The sequence below is a fragment of the Acinonyx jubatus genome, chromosome A2 (assembly GCF_027475565.1).
Source record: "Acinonyx jubatus isolate Ajub_Pintada_27869175 chromosome A2, VMU_Ajub_asm_v1.0, whole genome shotgun sequence".
NCBI lineage: Eukaryota > Metazoa > Chordata > Mammalia > Carnivora > Felidae > Acinonyx > Acinonyx jubatus.
Window position 1 is genome coordinate 145,388,022 of NC_069383.1, and position 13,223 is coordinate 145,401,244.

General features: G+C 58.3%; 1 protein-coding gene across 1 annotated transcript; it reads left to right on the forward strand.

Annotated features, from left to right (window-relative positions):
• Positions 1-420: 420 nt before the first annotated feature.
• DUSP7 (dual specificity phosphatase 7) lies at positions 421-7,868 on the forward strand. The gene is made up of 3 exons (XM_027038870.2): positions 421-1,133; positions 2,608-3,042; positions 5,766-7,868. Exons 1-3 carry the CDS (start codon positions 617-619, stop codon positions 6,071-6,073), a joined length of 1,260 nt encoding a protein of 419 aa, XP_026894671.1. The 5' UTR covers positions 421-616; the 3' UTR covers positions 6,074-7,868.
• Positions 7,869-13,223: the final 5,355 nt, after the last annotated feature.

Genomic DNA, 13,223 nt, shown 5'->3' on the forward strand with positions numbered 1-13,223 from the left:
TGAACTCGCTGAGAAAATGAATGAATGGTGAATGGGGTTGATAGAAGGAGGGGAGGTTGGCTCAGCGTGACGGCCCCCACCTCCCGCCCCATCTCTGGGGAGACTCTGCTTCAGTGAAAGTGGGGGAGGGGATGCTAGGCGCAGGAAGACCCTAAGGCAGCCCTTCAAGGTAGGACTCGGAAGACCTGGGTGCGCGGGCTTAGAGGGAAAGGTCTTGGCCGGGCACTCCAGGCAAATCACAGCCGGTTCCGGGCTGAGGCAGGGAGAGGGCCCGGGCAGGCGCAGGTCTCAGGACTCACGGGGCCGCCAGCGCGCCCCCGTACTCCGTGAGGAGGGGCGGCGGAGGCGCGGCGCCTTTAAGCCCCGGCGCCGGCCCTGCAGCCCCGCCCCCCGGAGGACGCCTCGGCGCGCGGCCGCCAGAGCCGCGGTTTAATTGGGGCTGTCAGGCCGCGGCGCGCGCGGAGGGCCGGGCGGGACGGAGGCCGGGAGGCCGGGGCGGCGGGCGCGCAGCTCGGCGGGAGGCGGGCGCCCGGAGACGCGGCTGGGGCCCGCGCGGCCGGGGCGCCGTCCCAGGGCAGGGCTGCCCGGCCCCTGCCCCGGGCCGCCCGCGCTCCCCATGAAAAACCAGCTCCGCGGCCCCCCAGCGCGGGCGCACATGTCGGCCTCGGGGGCGTCGGCTGCTGGGGACACCGGGGCGGGGTCGGATCCCGGTGCGGGGTCCGGGTCCGGCGCTAGCACCGGCGCGGGAGCTGCGACGGGTGCGGGAGCCATGCCCTGCAAGAGCGCCGAGTGGCTGCAGGAGGAGCTGGAGGCGCGCGGCGGCGCGTCCCTGCTGCTGCTCGACTGCCGGCCGCATGAGCTCTTCGAGTCGTCGCACATCGAGACGGCCATCAACCTGGCCATCCCCGGCCTCATGCTGCGCCGCCTGCGCAAGGGCAACCTGCCCATCCGCTCCATCATCCCCAACCACGCCGACAAGGAGCGCTTCGCCACGCGCTGCAAGGCGGCCACCGTGCTGCTCTACGACGAGGCCACGGCCGAGTGGCAGCCAGAGCCCGGCGCTCCTGCCTCGGTGCTTGGCCTGCTCCTGCAAAAGCTTCGCGACGACGGCTGCCAGGCCTACTACCTCCAAGGTGAGGGCAGCACTGAGACCCCTGTCCAGGACTGGGGCTCTCCCGCGGCTCCCTGACGCCCCCGCCGGAGGCTACTTTCTCTCCTTGCGCTCCGCCTGCCCGGCCGGCGCCACGTCGCCCCCGGCCCGCATCCGCCGCTACCGGGAGCTCGGCCTCCGCAGTGAGCGTTTAGGCTAACATGGGGTCGCCTCTGTGCCCCCTTCTCGGCACGATTCGAGGGGGCCGAACAAACTTTTCCTGGCCTGAGATTTCCTTTTTTTTTTTTTTCCTCCCCCTGTCGTTGGGGCCATGGCAGCGCCCAAATGAGCCCCTCAGAGGAGGGAGATGTCTCCTCCTGGGACCCGAAAAGCGACCGGGCACCCAGATCCAGCTCCTCCGGTCTAGAATGCGTGTCCCTGGAAGACCTGGGTCAGGCTAGGGGAGTCTTTGGCAGCATTATCCATGCCCTCAAGGTATAGGGACCGTTTGGGTTGGGGTACCCTGGGCATCTCAGCATTGGTCTCACTACTTGGAGACACAGCCTTTTGGGGCACTTGGGGCAGGCCTATAAGCAGTGTCCCTTTCCCTGGCTTTCCAGGACCCCTAAATCCCCAGCCTCCTGCCCTAGAGCTTGTGGAAGGGGGAGGCAGCTGGGGGGCGAGTGGCTGCAGCCGGTGTTTCCAATTAACATTCCAAAATGGCCTCTTGCTGGCAGCAGGCGGGCAGGCGGGGAGGGGAGGCCTGCAGCACCCTCGGGCGCAGGGCCCATGCCTAGTTGCAAGACGCTCCCCATGTCTTCTCTCTGTAAAGCCCCAGCAGCTCTCTCCCTCCGTGTTTCCAAGGCTGGGGGTCTTGTGTTTTAAGGGAGAGAGGGGGAGTTTGGGACCCTTTTTATGAACTTGCCACTGTGGGGGGAAAGGGGCAACCAACACTTTTAACACTGCCCTTCCTAACTGTTGTGGCGAGGAGCAGGTACTGGACTCCCAGTCCGGAGGCCTAGGCCCTCTGTGCCTCTAACTGACCTAGACACAGCACCAGCCCCTGCAGTCTCATCTATAAGAAGGGCTTGCAAACCCACAGGTGCTAGCCCGAGATTGGGTTGTCGGCTCTCCTTTACCACTTAGCAGTTATTGAGCACCCATGGGTGCCAGGTATGCATGGGAGCTGTGGAAGATGAATGAGCTGGGGCCTGGCCTTAAGTGCCCTAAAGCTGGTGGTATGGCCGGGGCTGTGAAGCCTTATGGGTAAGGGAATGGAGCTCAGGCATGTTACTTCACCTCCTGGGGCCTCAGTTTCCCATTCTGTCCAGTGGGTTGTAGGATAGATCTAGAGAACACAGGAGAAGGTACATGTGTAACAAACTTTGCCTGGCCCACATTGGCTGTTGGGTTATGGTGCTTGACATGGGCAGCTCTGGCCATCGTTGGTCTTGTGCAGCCCATTGGTCTAGTGGCATGGGCAGTCTCTCACCCAGGGCCTCTCACCCTGGCCACAGGTGGTTTCAACAAGTTCCAGACAGAGTATTCAGAGCATTGTGAGACCAACGTGGACAGCTCGTCCTCACCAAGTGGCTCACCACCCACCTCAGTGCTGGGCCTGGGGGGCCTGCGGATCAGCTCTGACTGCTCAGACGGAGAGTCAGACCGAGAGTTGCCCAGCAGTGCCACTGAGTCGGACGGCAGCCCTGTGCCATCCAGCCAACCAGCCTTCCCCGTCCAGATCCTGCCCTACCTCTACCTCGGCTGCGCCAAGGACTCCACTAACCTGGACGTGCTCGGCAAGTACGGCATCAAGTATATCCTCAATGTCACGCCTAACCTGCCCAATGCCTTTGAGCACGGTGGCGAGTTCACCTACAAGCAGATCCCCATCTCTGACCACTGGAGCCAGAACCTCTCCCAGTTCTTCCCTGAGGCCATCAGCTTCATTGGTAGGTGTCGCTGGGCTCTGGGCAGGGTGGATGGGCAGGTGCGTTGAGGTGTGTACAGGACTTGGGTGTCACCCGCGCCTGACTGGGTACCTCTGGGCCTGTCGAGGCCTGTGTGTGCCCTGCATGTGCCAACATATGCCCATGGGTGAATCCATGCCTGCTGTGAGTCACCGAGGCCCTCAGTCCCCTGAATCCTGGGCTCCCTGCAACTGTTGGCACCCCATGGACTTTACTGTCCAGCTTGTGTTTTTCTGGTTCTGCTGTTTGGGGCTCATCTAGCTGAAACATCACAGCTCTCAGACCTCCCACGAGTCTTGCTTGCTCTGCATCATGCCTCAGCACACATGTCTCTCCAGGAGGGGGCTGTCACGGTCCCTCTTTGGGCTTTGGGCTTTATTTTGTACCTGAGGGGGCTGAAGGGTGGCCCTGAAGCCAGAGGCCTACCCCAAATAGGCAGCTTTTGGAATCTGGTGACCCAGAGTGACTTGGTGGGGCACCAGATGCTTCCGGCAACCTATGGGGCTTGCTTGGAGTGTAGGGGCCCTCCCTTAGAGCATTCTGCAATTCTGCTGTTTGGCTTAGAGCCCACAGCCCCCTACATCCCCAGCTGACTCAAGCTCCACAAGTTGCCTTATCTTTGACCTCCCCATCCTGCTTCCTCCATGGCCAGCTGGAGGCTGTTAGACTACAGGCCATCTTCCCGGCCCTGGCTCTTCCCAGGGTGTGGGGAAGAGATATAAGATCAGGGTGTACATAAACCCTTGGTTCTCTGAGCCTGGTGACCCCGTGTTTCTCCCCAGCCTCCAATGGTAGAGGGGAGGTGGCCTGGACAGTCCTCTCCTGCCGGCAGCCCTGTCCAGTGGAGGGCGTTTTGCTGTCAGCTGGGCTGGGCTAGCTTTAATAACAGGAAGTGGGAGGCTTCCCCGCCTCATCCGCTTACTGGGAACCAAAACTAGGTGCCTGGCTGGGAGGAAGGAAGGAAGCTGAGGCCTGGGGGAGGGGCTGTGACCTGGCGATGGGAGAGCTTCCCAGCTCTGCCCAGGAGAACGCTGCCGGCGGCGGAGAGGTGTGTGTATGCTGCCTGAGCATTCACTCTCCCTCACTGAGAAAGGGGAGGGGAAAAGGGGACCCCGGACAGACTCCAGGGGCTGAGCCTGGGTCATGGGTGTCTTTGTCCTTCTTGAAGGCCCCTCTGCATCTGGGGGTGTAGGGGTGGAGGGACACAAGTGAAGGAATAGAGGCCCAAGCATCCCCTAGGACTCAGTGGGACAGGATCAAGCCCCAGCCCCCACACTGTTCAGCCACACCCTGAGAGTGCTAAAAATAAAGCCAGCGGAAGCAGTTTCACTTTGGATCACCCAGGAGTGGGTTTGGGGGCCAGGCGTTCCCCATGTCCTGGTGTGTCACCACTGGAAGCTCATCTCCACCACCCCTTTAGCCCGAAGTCTCAAGGTCAGACCACAGGACTCTGCACAAAGCCACAATATCTATCTCTTGCCCTGCTAGTCTTGCCCCTAGTCAGTCCCCGAATCTGGATTATGTACCTATTGCATACTTAGCCTTGGGTAAGTATGGGGTGAGGAGGGGAAGCTCTGCTGGGCCAGAGAGAGTGAGCATCAGAAGCAGAACAGCTTGTGAACCTGCGTGTCATCTTGTGCGAGTGCACTGACTAAGCGCCGCCTTTGTGCCTGGCTCCCAGTGGTCTCAGAATCAGAGGTGGGGACCTTGAGGGCCCCAGAGAGCTGCCTCTTGTTAATCTACATCCTTGGCACAGAGAGAGTCAGCTACCCTAGGCCCAGGGGTGGAGGGATGACAGGACTGAGTTGTTCAGTGGCTTGACCAATATTTATTGAGCTCCTACTGTAGGTCAAGCGGAGGAGTCTGAGAGCGGCACCAGGGGAAGCTGGGTGGATTGGCGGAAGCTGGCTGGCTGTGGTGGGAGATGTTACTGATGCATGGGCCTGCTGGGGAAAGTCGAGTAAGTGAGGTGGGTGGGCTGCGCTTAAGCAAACCTCGCTTGTGAAGCCTCAAGTGCAGCCTTCCTCCCGGGCCCTGGGAGGCTAAGCTGCTGGGGCTGGGGCAGAGCTGAGTGTAGGGCCAGGCCCCGATTCCCTTTTGAGGGCTTCCCTCAGGCCTGTTTCCCAGGAGACTCTCAAGGAGTACCCATGGGAGCTGCACCAGGAGAGCAAGCTCAGCCCCCCCACCACCAGGTCACGGGCTGACGGCATGTGCTGTGCATTAGGAGGAGCCTCTGTGTGGCCTTGGGCTTGTCACTTTGTCTTTGCGTCTGCGTCCTCCTTTATAAAATGAACTTGCTAACTGTGGTGCAGATGGCCTGAGAGGACACGGGTGACACCCTCAGCACAGTCTGCGCACTCAGCTGTAGCAGCAGCGGGACTAGCCATGACCACAGCTGTCACTGGTGCTGGTGTTTGTGGAGCCCTCTCTTGGCTCGGGTCCTTACAAGAGCATTGAGAACAAGGGGGCCCATTTTATAGGTGAGGAAACCGAGGCACAGGGATGTCCAGTGACTTAAAGCTAACGCCACAGTCAGTCATGCTCTTGACCTCCATGCCAAGTTGCTGTCCTGCTCATGTTGGACTTCACCAGGTCCCTCAAGAGTCAGGCAGCACCAGCTAGTGGCCGTGCCACCCTCTGTGCCTCTGCTCCACCTCTGACTCCCTGGAGGAGGAGCCTCCCTGACCCATGCTTGTGTGTTTCAGACGAGGCCCGCTCCAAGAAGTGTGGTGTCCTGGTGCACTGCCTAGCAGGGATCAGCCGCTCGGTGACCGTCACCGTGGCTTACCTGATGCAGAAGATGAACCTGTCACTCAATGACGCCTACGACTTTGTCAAGAGGAAAAAGTCCAACATCTCGCCCAACTTCAACTTTATGGGGCAGCTGCTGGACTTCGAGCGGACGCTGGGGCTAAGCAGCCCATGCGACAACCACACCCCCAGCGAGCAGCTCTACTTCTCCACGCCGACCAACCACAACCTGTTCCCACTCAACACCCTTGAGTCCACGTGAGGCTGGGGCACAGGTGGGTGGGGCCGGCCCCTCCCGACCCCCCTTGGGCCAGGTGAGCTGCCCGCTCCTGCTGTGTCCGGCCGGAACCCAGACATCATCGGACATGGCCTGTGCCCAGAGGCCCAGGCTGGTGGGTGGCTGAGCTTCCCTCGCTGCCCTGGGGAGGGCAGAAACCACAGCAAGGCCTCTCTCTGCAGGACTTTGTGGAGAGGCCCTGAGCTCTGAGACACATGGCCCTGGGAGTCCAGCAGGGCCTCATCCTTGTCCTTGTCCCAGGACACTCCATCAGCCAATGGCCCAGCCAGTTTGGCTATTTTTTAAAGACACATCCACGGACCTGAGTTTACTTTTTACTTTTGGCAGGTAAATCCAAGCTCCCTGGAGCACGGCGAGTGTTCAAGCTCTTCTTGATTTTTCTTTTTTAATGAAAAGTGTTATTTTCAGGCTACATACAACAGTGGATTGTATAAACCAGTATTTCATCCCTTCCTTGATCCTGAGAGAGAGAGAGAGAGAGAGAGAGAGAGAGAAATGTTCTCAGTTTTGTTTTTTCTTCCTATTTCAAAAAGCAATTATTGGTTTTTGTTTTTGTTTTTAATGGAAAAGACAAACCCCGTGTTGATCTTGACCAAATGCGTTTTGCACATGTGTGAAGCCTCCGTTTCTGCAGCAGGTCCTTCTTGAAGGGGTGGCCTGCTGCTCTCTTAGTGTCAGACCCCCCCACCCCCAGTCATGCACACCCCTCGGCCTAGCCCCCTTGGCACTGCAGTTGCCCGTGATGACCTCTGCAAGGCGTAATAGGTGGGCTGCCCTAGGTGGCCTCTGCATTCTCTGCCCTCCAGCGGCCCCTGCAGACCCCCTGAGGCAGGAGATGGGAGGCCCTGCCGCTGCCCTGCTGGAGGTGGGGTCGTGGGGGACTGCCAAGCAGTAGCATTAGCCCTCTGGGCTCAGCCCGTAGGAGGGTCTGGGCCCCGGGCCCTTCCTATACGTACCCACTACTTCTGTCTCTCTCTCCCTGTTTGTGACTGAGAGTGGAGGCCCAGTGGCTGGCGGGGGAAGCTTCGGTGGTGGAGGCCCAGCCCTACCTCCTAGTTTCTGTCCCTCACTCTGGCTGTTGCTTTGGTCCAGCTCTACTCCCAGCCCCCTTGTCCCGTGGAAGCTTGCCCTGCACTCATCTTGCCCATGCCTTCTACTACCAGGAAACTCGCACCCGTTTCAATCCCAGGGCAGGGGCGGAAGGGGCGAGAATGGACAAGTGAACGGGGTGTGGGGCTCTGTCCACGCCCCTCCTAGGATCCACAGAACAAAGCCACGGATTCCGTTATCCTCTCCAGTTTTGTTCCTTCTCCAGCCTCAATCCCTCCAGGTGTCAGGACTACAGGGGCCCGGGGAGAGGTGAGTAGTCAGGCTGGGGTCCCTGAGCAAGCCGGCACTTGGCATGTGAGTGAGGCCATGGAAACTCTGCCCCACTGCATCTTACCTCACGGGGCGGTTTTCAGGGATTCTTTAAGGCAGCGGATTAAAATCTTGCCACAGTCGAGAAATTGACGAAAAGCTTCCATGCTGTACATGGTTCTTTCTCTTTTTTACTTTTAAAAAGAAAAACCCAGAAAGATGCATCAGATTTGTGTAAATGAGAGTATGCCAAGAGGGTGGCCAGTTTTGCTTTATGATCTTATGAAGGAAAATTTGTGACCCTACATATATATACATACACACATACATATATATATCCCGAACCAGCAACGGGACTTTGTTTATATTGCAAATAAATATTATTTTTTCTTTAAAACAAGTTGTGTTGTCCAATAAGGGCCTGGGCCCAGGCTGGGGGGTGGCAAGGAGAGTGGCTGTGACCTGCATCCCAGCACCTGCTCTGTGTGAAGTCCCCTAAGGCCCTCACTGGGAGGAGTGGCCAGGCCTTGGGGGAGGAGTGGAGGTGTGGCATTTGCCCAGCCTTCAGGCACTGCAGGCAGGGACCTCAGGGCTTTCTCTGGGATTTTGCTGATTGGTTGACAGAAGATGGAAGCTTGGACAGGTTTTGTAGACCAAGGTCACGCAGCTGAACCTCTGCCCATCCTGAATTGCTCAGGGCTGTCCACTCGGGCATCACCCAGATTCGCGATACCCAGATTTGACTGGGCCCTAGGTCCCCTGACCCTTCTCTTGCTGCTCTCGTGCATGGAATGGAGGCTATGCTAGTATTACCTTCTCATCCTCCTGACCCCCACCCCACAGTCCCTGGGAAGCCAGTGGGATGTAAAACCTGCCTGGTGATGGGTCAGCACTGCTTCGCTCCTCAGGAGCTGGGTAGCCTCAGTTTCCATCTATAAAAATCAAGCCAATCACACTCAGATACTCAGTGCTTTTCTGGTGTTTGGGACACAATGAACATGTTACGTTCCATTTCCTGGTCTGGGCCTGGACCTACAGGGAGGAATCGGCCATACCTGGATTCTTCAAGGGAGCATCCACCCGCCAGGTAGGCCCCCCACTGGGGGCTCAAAAACAGGACCTGAAAAACAAAACAACAAAAAAACCAGTTTTCTTCCTTCTGGTTGGGAGCACAGAGCAAGAAAGAGGGAAGAGGCCTGGAGAAGGATGGTGGCCGTGGCCTGGGGGTGTGAGGCCCTCGGTGGGCAACATAGATCCATGTTACAGATGGGGAATGGGGGCTCCTTTATGTTTCCTTTGCCTCTGGCAGAATTGAGTGAGCCCTGTTGGGCACTAGGTGCTAACTCCATTTCCTCATCTCTGCCTGTCATCTGGCTTTATCCCTTCCACTATGACCAACACTGGGCTGGCCCCAGGTACTCTTTCTAAAGACTCCCAGTTGGGCTGTCCAGGAGGCTCTGCTTTTTTCATCTCTGCCCATGAGTTAGGTTCAACCAGAATGCAGTCACGCCTTCAGGCATATGATGAGTGGTAGAAGGTAGGTTCTTCAAGCAAAAGGACCTAGGTTCTAGTGCCAGATGTATGGCTACCAGCTCCTTACCCCTGTCACTCAGGTTTCCCATCTTTCGAATGGGGGAACACTTGTGCAGCCAGCAGGCCTGTGGAGGGGGGAAGGGGAGTCTCGCAGCCTTGGCAAAGGGGTGGGTGCTGCTTTTGCACTTGGGCTCCCTCGGGGCCCTGGTCCGTCTGTGCCAGGGGCAGGCAAGGGGGTGGGGGCTGAGCAGGCAGAGACTGGGCCTTTGTTCCCTCTTGCTGCCCTTGGCTGGGGCTGGGGAAGCCCGCGGGTGCCGGGCTGGGGGCTGGGCCCTCGACAGGCCGAGTAAGTGCCTGGCAGTGCCAGTGTGCCCAAGCACAGGATGGGGGGTGGGAGCAGCGTTGCCTCCTGAGCCAGCTCCTCAAATGGAGGACCAGGGGGCTTTCCGTCCTGTGCAACCTCAGGCCAGGTGTCCTCTCTGACCCTCCGTGTCCTCAGCTGAGGAAATTGACACCTCAGCACCATGCCTGGCTGTGGCTCCCTTCTGCTTCCCTCTGGTGAGGACAGAGGGCCAGCTCATGACTGGGTGGCTGGGACTCTGGGTCCTCACTCTGTGACTTCGGGCTAGACCATGCTTACTCTGGACGGCTGTCTCCACCCGGGCTCCCAGGTTCCCACCTCATGGTCCCTCTGATCTGTCTCATGGTCCACTCTGAGCTCCTCTTATTCTACCCTATTTCTGCTGTGCTATACCCCCATGGGCCCTGTCTGTCCCAGGCCATTTGTCTCTGTGCCCTCAGTCCCATCTCTCCTCCTGACCCCTCTTTGCCTCCCTTTGGATTCCTGTTTCTGTCTCCATCTCAGCCCAGGCCCAGGAACTCCCCCATCCACTTCTTGGCCACTTCCTAGCCTTCTCATGGGAGGAAGATCTGAGCCACTCACTCACTGACACATTCATCCAGCAGCCATTTCCTGTGCGGGCTGGGCTATCCCAGGAGTGGGAACATGCCCGAGGGAAGTTTGGTGATGTCAGGCTGGGTGGCAGGATAATGGGGCCCTCAGTTTGTCCCCTGAAAAATGAATCAGGTGCAACAGCAGGAGTGACTAAGGCCAGACATGAGAAAGAACTTGCAGCACTATGAAGCAGTTCCCCTGCAGGACGTCAGACAAGAGATGAACATTTCCCTAAGGTGGTCCTCCTCTGAGCCTGGGGGAGGGGCAGGCAGCCCTCAGGAGGAGGACTGCCCACAAAGGGCCTATCCCCAGGGTACAAACCTAGTCACCCCTCAAGAATAGGGCAGTATGGAGGCAAGCAGTGAACCCATGCGGGAACATGCCTCCTCCCCTCCTGCTGCCGCTGCCGCCTGGCACACTCAGGCCTGCCCCTTGACGCCCAGTCTGCATGGGGGCTGCCCTCCATGTCCATCTGTCTGGATGCGGCTGGGAACACCAGCACCTACACCAAAACCCTTAACCAAAGCCGGAAAGCCTGATGTGGGAGCCAGGTGTCCCTGGAGGGAGCATGCTAACTAGCATGCTGAACTCTGAGCACCCCAGGAACCTGGGTCGCATGGGTGGGATGTCTGAGTCCTGATCTTTGACATATTTCCCCTGCTTATTTGGGACCCCACCTGAGCACAGCCCTCTCACTTCCTCCCAAAGATCTCCTCAGATTGGTCCCATCGGTCTCTCCTGATACCCAGCAGACCTGAGACCCTTGGGAGGATTCAGAATCATCCCACTGCCCCCAACCCCATGCCGATAGGAAAAGCAAGGCTTAGATGGGGTCATAGAGTGAGTCATGGTAGAAGCCAGGCTTCCTCATGTTGCTGTCCTGAGTCTTTTCCCCCAGGTCCTGCCTTCCCAGTGAGGCTGGGAGCCTTCTCTCTCCGGCCCTGTGAAGGACCAAACACATATGCATGCGCACATGCGCACACACACACACACACACACACGGCCCCCTCATTTCTCAGACAGGACAAGCCCAAGCAGGTCCCAAGTGATGCAGGAGACGCCTGCCTCTGACTCTAGCCTCCTCTCATTAGGGAGCGGCAGGGGTGAGGTCATCCATTCCCAGGCATGGCCATTAAAGACCATCATTAGCAACCCTCCAGAGGTAAAATGAGGCCTCAGCCCCATTGTCTCTGGCTGGGTCAGATTAAGGCCCACAGGCGACGTGGGACTTCAGTGCCTGCCAGAACATCCTTTGCTCAAGCAGTCAACCCTCTTCCATCACACACCTCCAGGGTCATCATATATCCTGTAGCTTCTGTGCATCTGTAGGACCTCCATCTGCCCCCTCCATACCCACACCTCCTCAGGCCCCAGGGCCCTTCCACCCCTGCTACAGGCAAAGGAGAGGCTGCAGCCCCTTCTCCAGAGATGGATGGGCCAGGGAGGAACCTGCTGTGGTCTGGGGGAGAGGGGAGCCCCTAAAGAGCTTTAAGTCTAGTGCTCACAGGGTCTGGTGGTCCCTAGAAAGATCCCCTGACTGCTAAGTGGAGAACAGCCTGAGGGGCAAGCATGTCGGAGAGGGGACAGTGAGGAGGCTGAGCTGGTCATTCAGGGTACGGGGGGAGGGGGTGGTTCGGGGGACTGGACCACTGTGGATGATATACGTGCAGGACTAGCAGTGTTTGGACTTCATGGGAGGCAAGACCCATGGTGTGGACAGAGCATCCCAGCTTGTCTGACTCCACGTCCATGGCCTGAATGGCAGACACCACACCACATAGAAGGATGGGTCTTAGCCAGGACATGCGTGGGTCCATGATGAACCCTGGCCACTGGAGTCTGTGTTCCCACTCACCTGCTCCACCCCTTCAATGTGTGTCCACACATTGAATAGCCAGAGAGTGGCAGGGCTCACAAAGGTCCTCCCTCATACTAAAGACTTTCCCGGCACAGCACAGCCCTGGTGGCCCCTCTCAGAGCCTTGGTTTTCTCTTCTGTGCAGTGGAAATAAGAAGTGTGGGTCTTAGGGTGCCTGGCTCAGTCAGTGGAGCATGCAAATTTTGATCTCTGGGTTGGGGGTTCAAGCCCCATGCCGGGCATAGAGGTTACTTAAAAATAAAATCTTAAAAAAAATATTGTGGGTCTAAGAGAAGAAAGCAGGATGTAGGGTCTTCTTCCCAGTGAGACCTTGGGGATGTGAGTCATGATGATGCCAATTTGACTGTGACCACCCCCAGAGGGCCACCTCCCAGGGCCAGCTATCGCTGATGGCTGTGTGACCTTGGAAAGGTCTCCTCCCCATCCGTCTTCAGGTTCCCTATTTGTACAGGTGAGAAATGAGAATAATGACTCTGAGGGACCCAGCCCTAGGACTTGTGACTTAGGGATTATGGCTCAGATCTTCTCTTCTGTCCCAAGGCCTGGACAGCCTGGCATCCAGAGTAGCCTAGGCGCTGGTACACAGCCTGAAAGAAGAAGGCTGGAGTTGAGGGCTGGGGGGCCTTGGGCAGGGTGCCTGCCTGGGGAGGGGTGGGTCAGGCTGGGCCCCTCTCTGCTCCAGGAAATTTTTTTGCTGCAGCCCCTTGAGAACACTTTCTCCTTCCATCTACCTGCACAGGGGACTCCCCCACAGTGTTCCCTGGCTCTGAGGACCTGAGAAATTTAGAGTTCTGCCAAGCAAGAGGGCTCCAGAACTGCCCCTCCCTGCTCCAGCCCTGCCTGGGGGTGGTTTGTTCAGGGGTTCTAGGTGTCTTCCTGGGGTTTTCAGAAAGGTCTTTGAGCTCAGTCCCCTCCCTCTCAGTCTATTGCTTTGTTCAGCCTGTTTTCTTACATTGCTTGTCCAAAGACCCTCCTCACCAGCCCCCTGCACTCCCATGTCCTGCCCATCCACAGCACCTCACCTATGTAAGCCTGCCTCTGGTGCCCCATTCACGTGTGCTCGAGACCTCGCTGGCTGGAGCTGCTTCTTTTCTCTCCACAGAGAATAGCATGGGGGCTTGGGACGGTGGCCCAGGATGGGGCATGGCAGGAACAAAGGCCTGGATCACACTGTCCCTGACATCCCCGGAGCCAGGCCCCTACAGCCCTCTCCCCTGCCCCTGGGAAAGAGAGAGGCTGGACACCACCGCCCCTCCCTGGTCGCTGGGCACTCAGGTTGTCTCTCTTCTTCATTATCCCATCAGGACCTCTGGCCCAGGACTCTGAGTGGAGTGTTTTCTGCATTTCAGGTTCTTTCTCTGGGCCCTGTGCCCAGAAGTGGCATTTCCG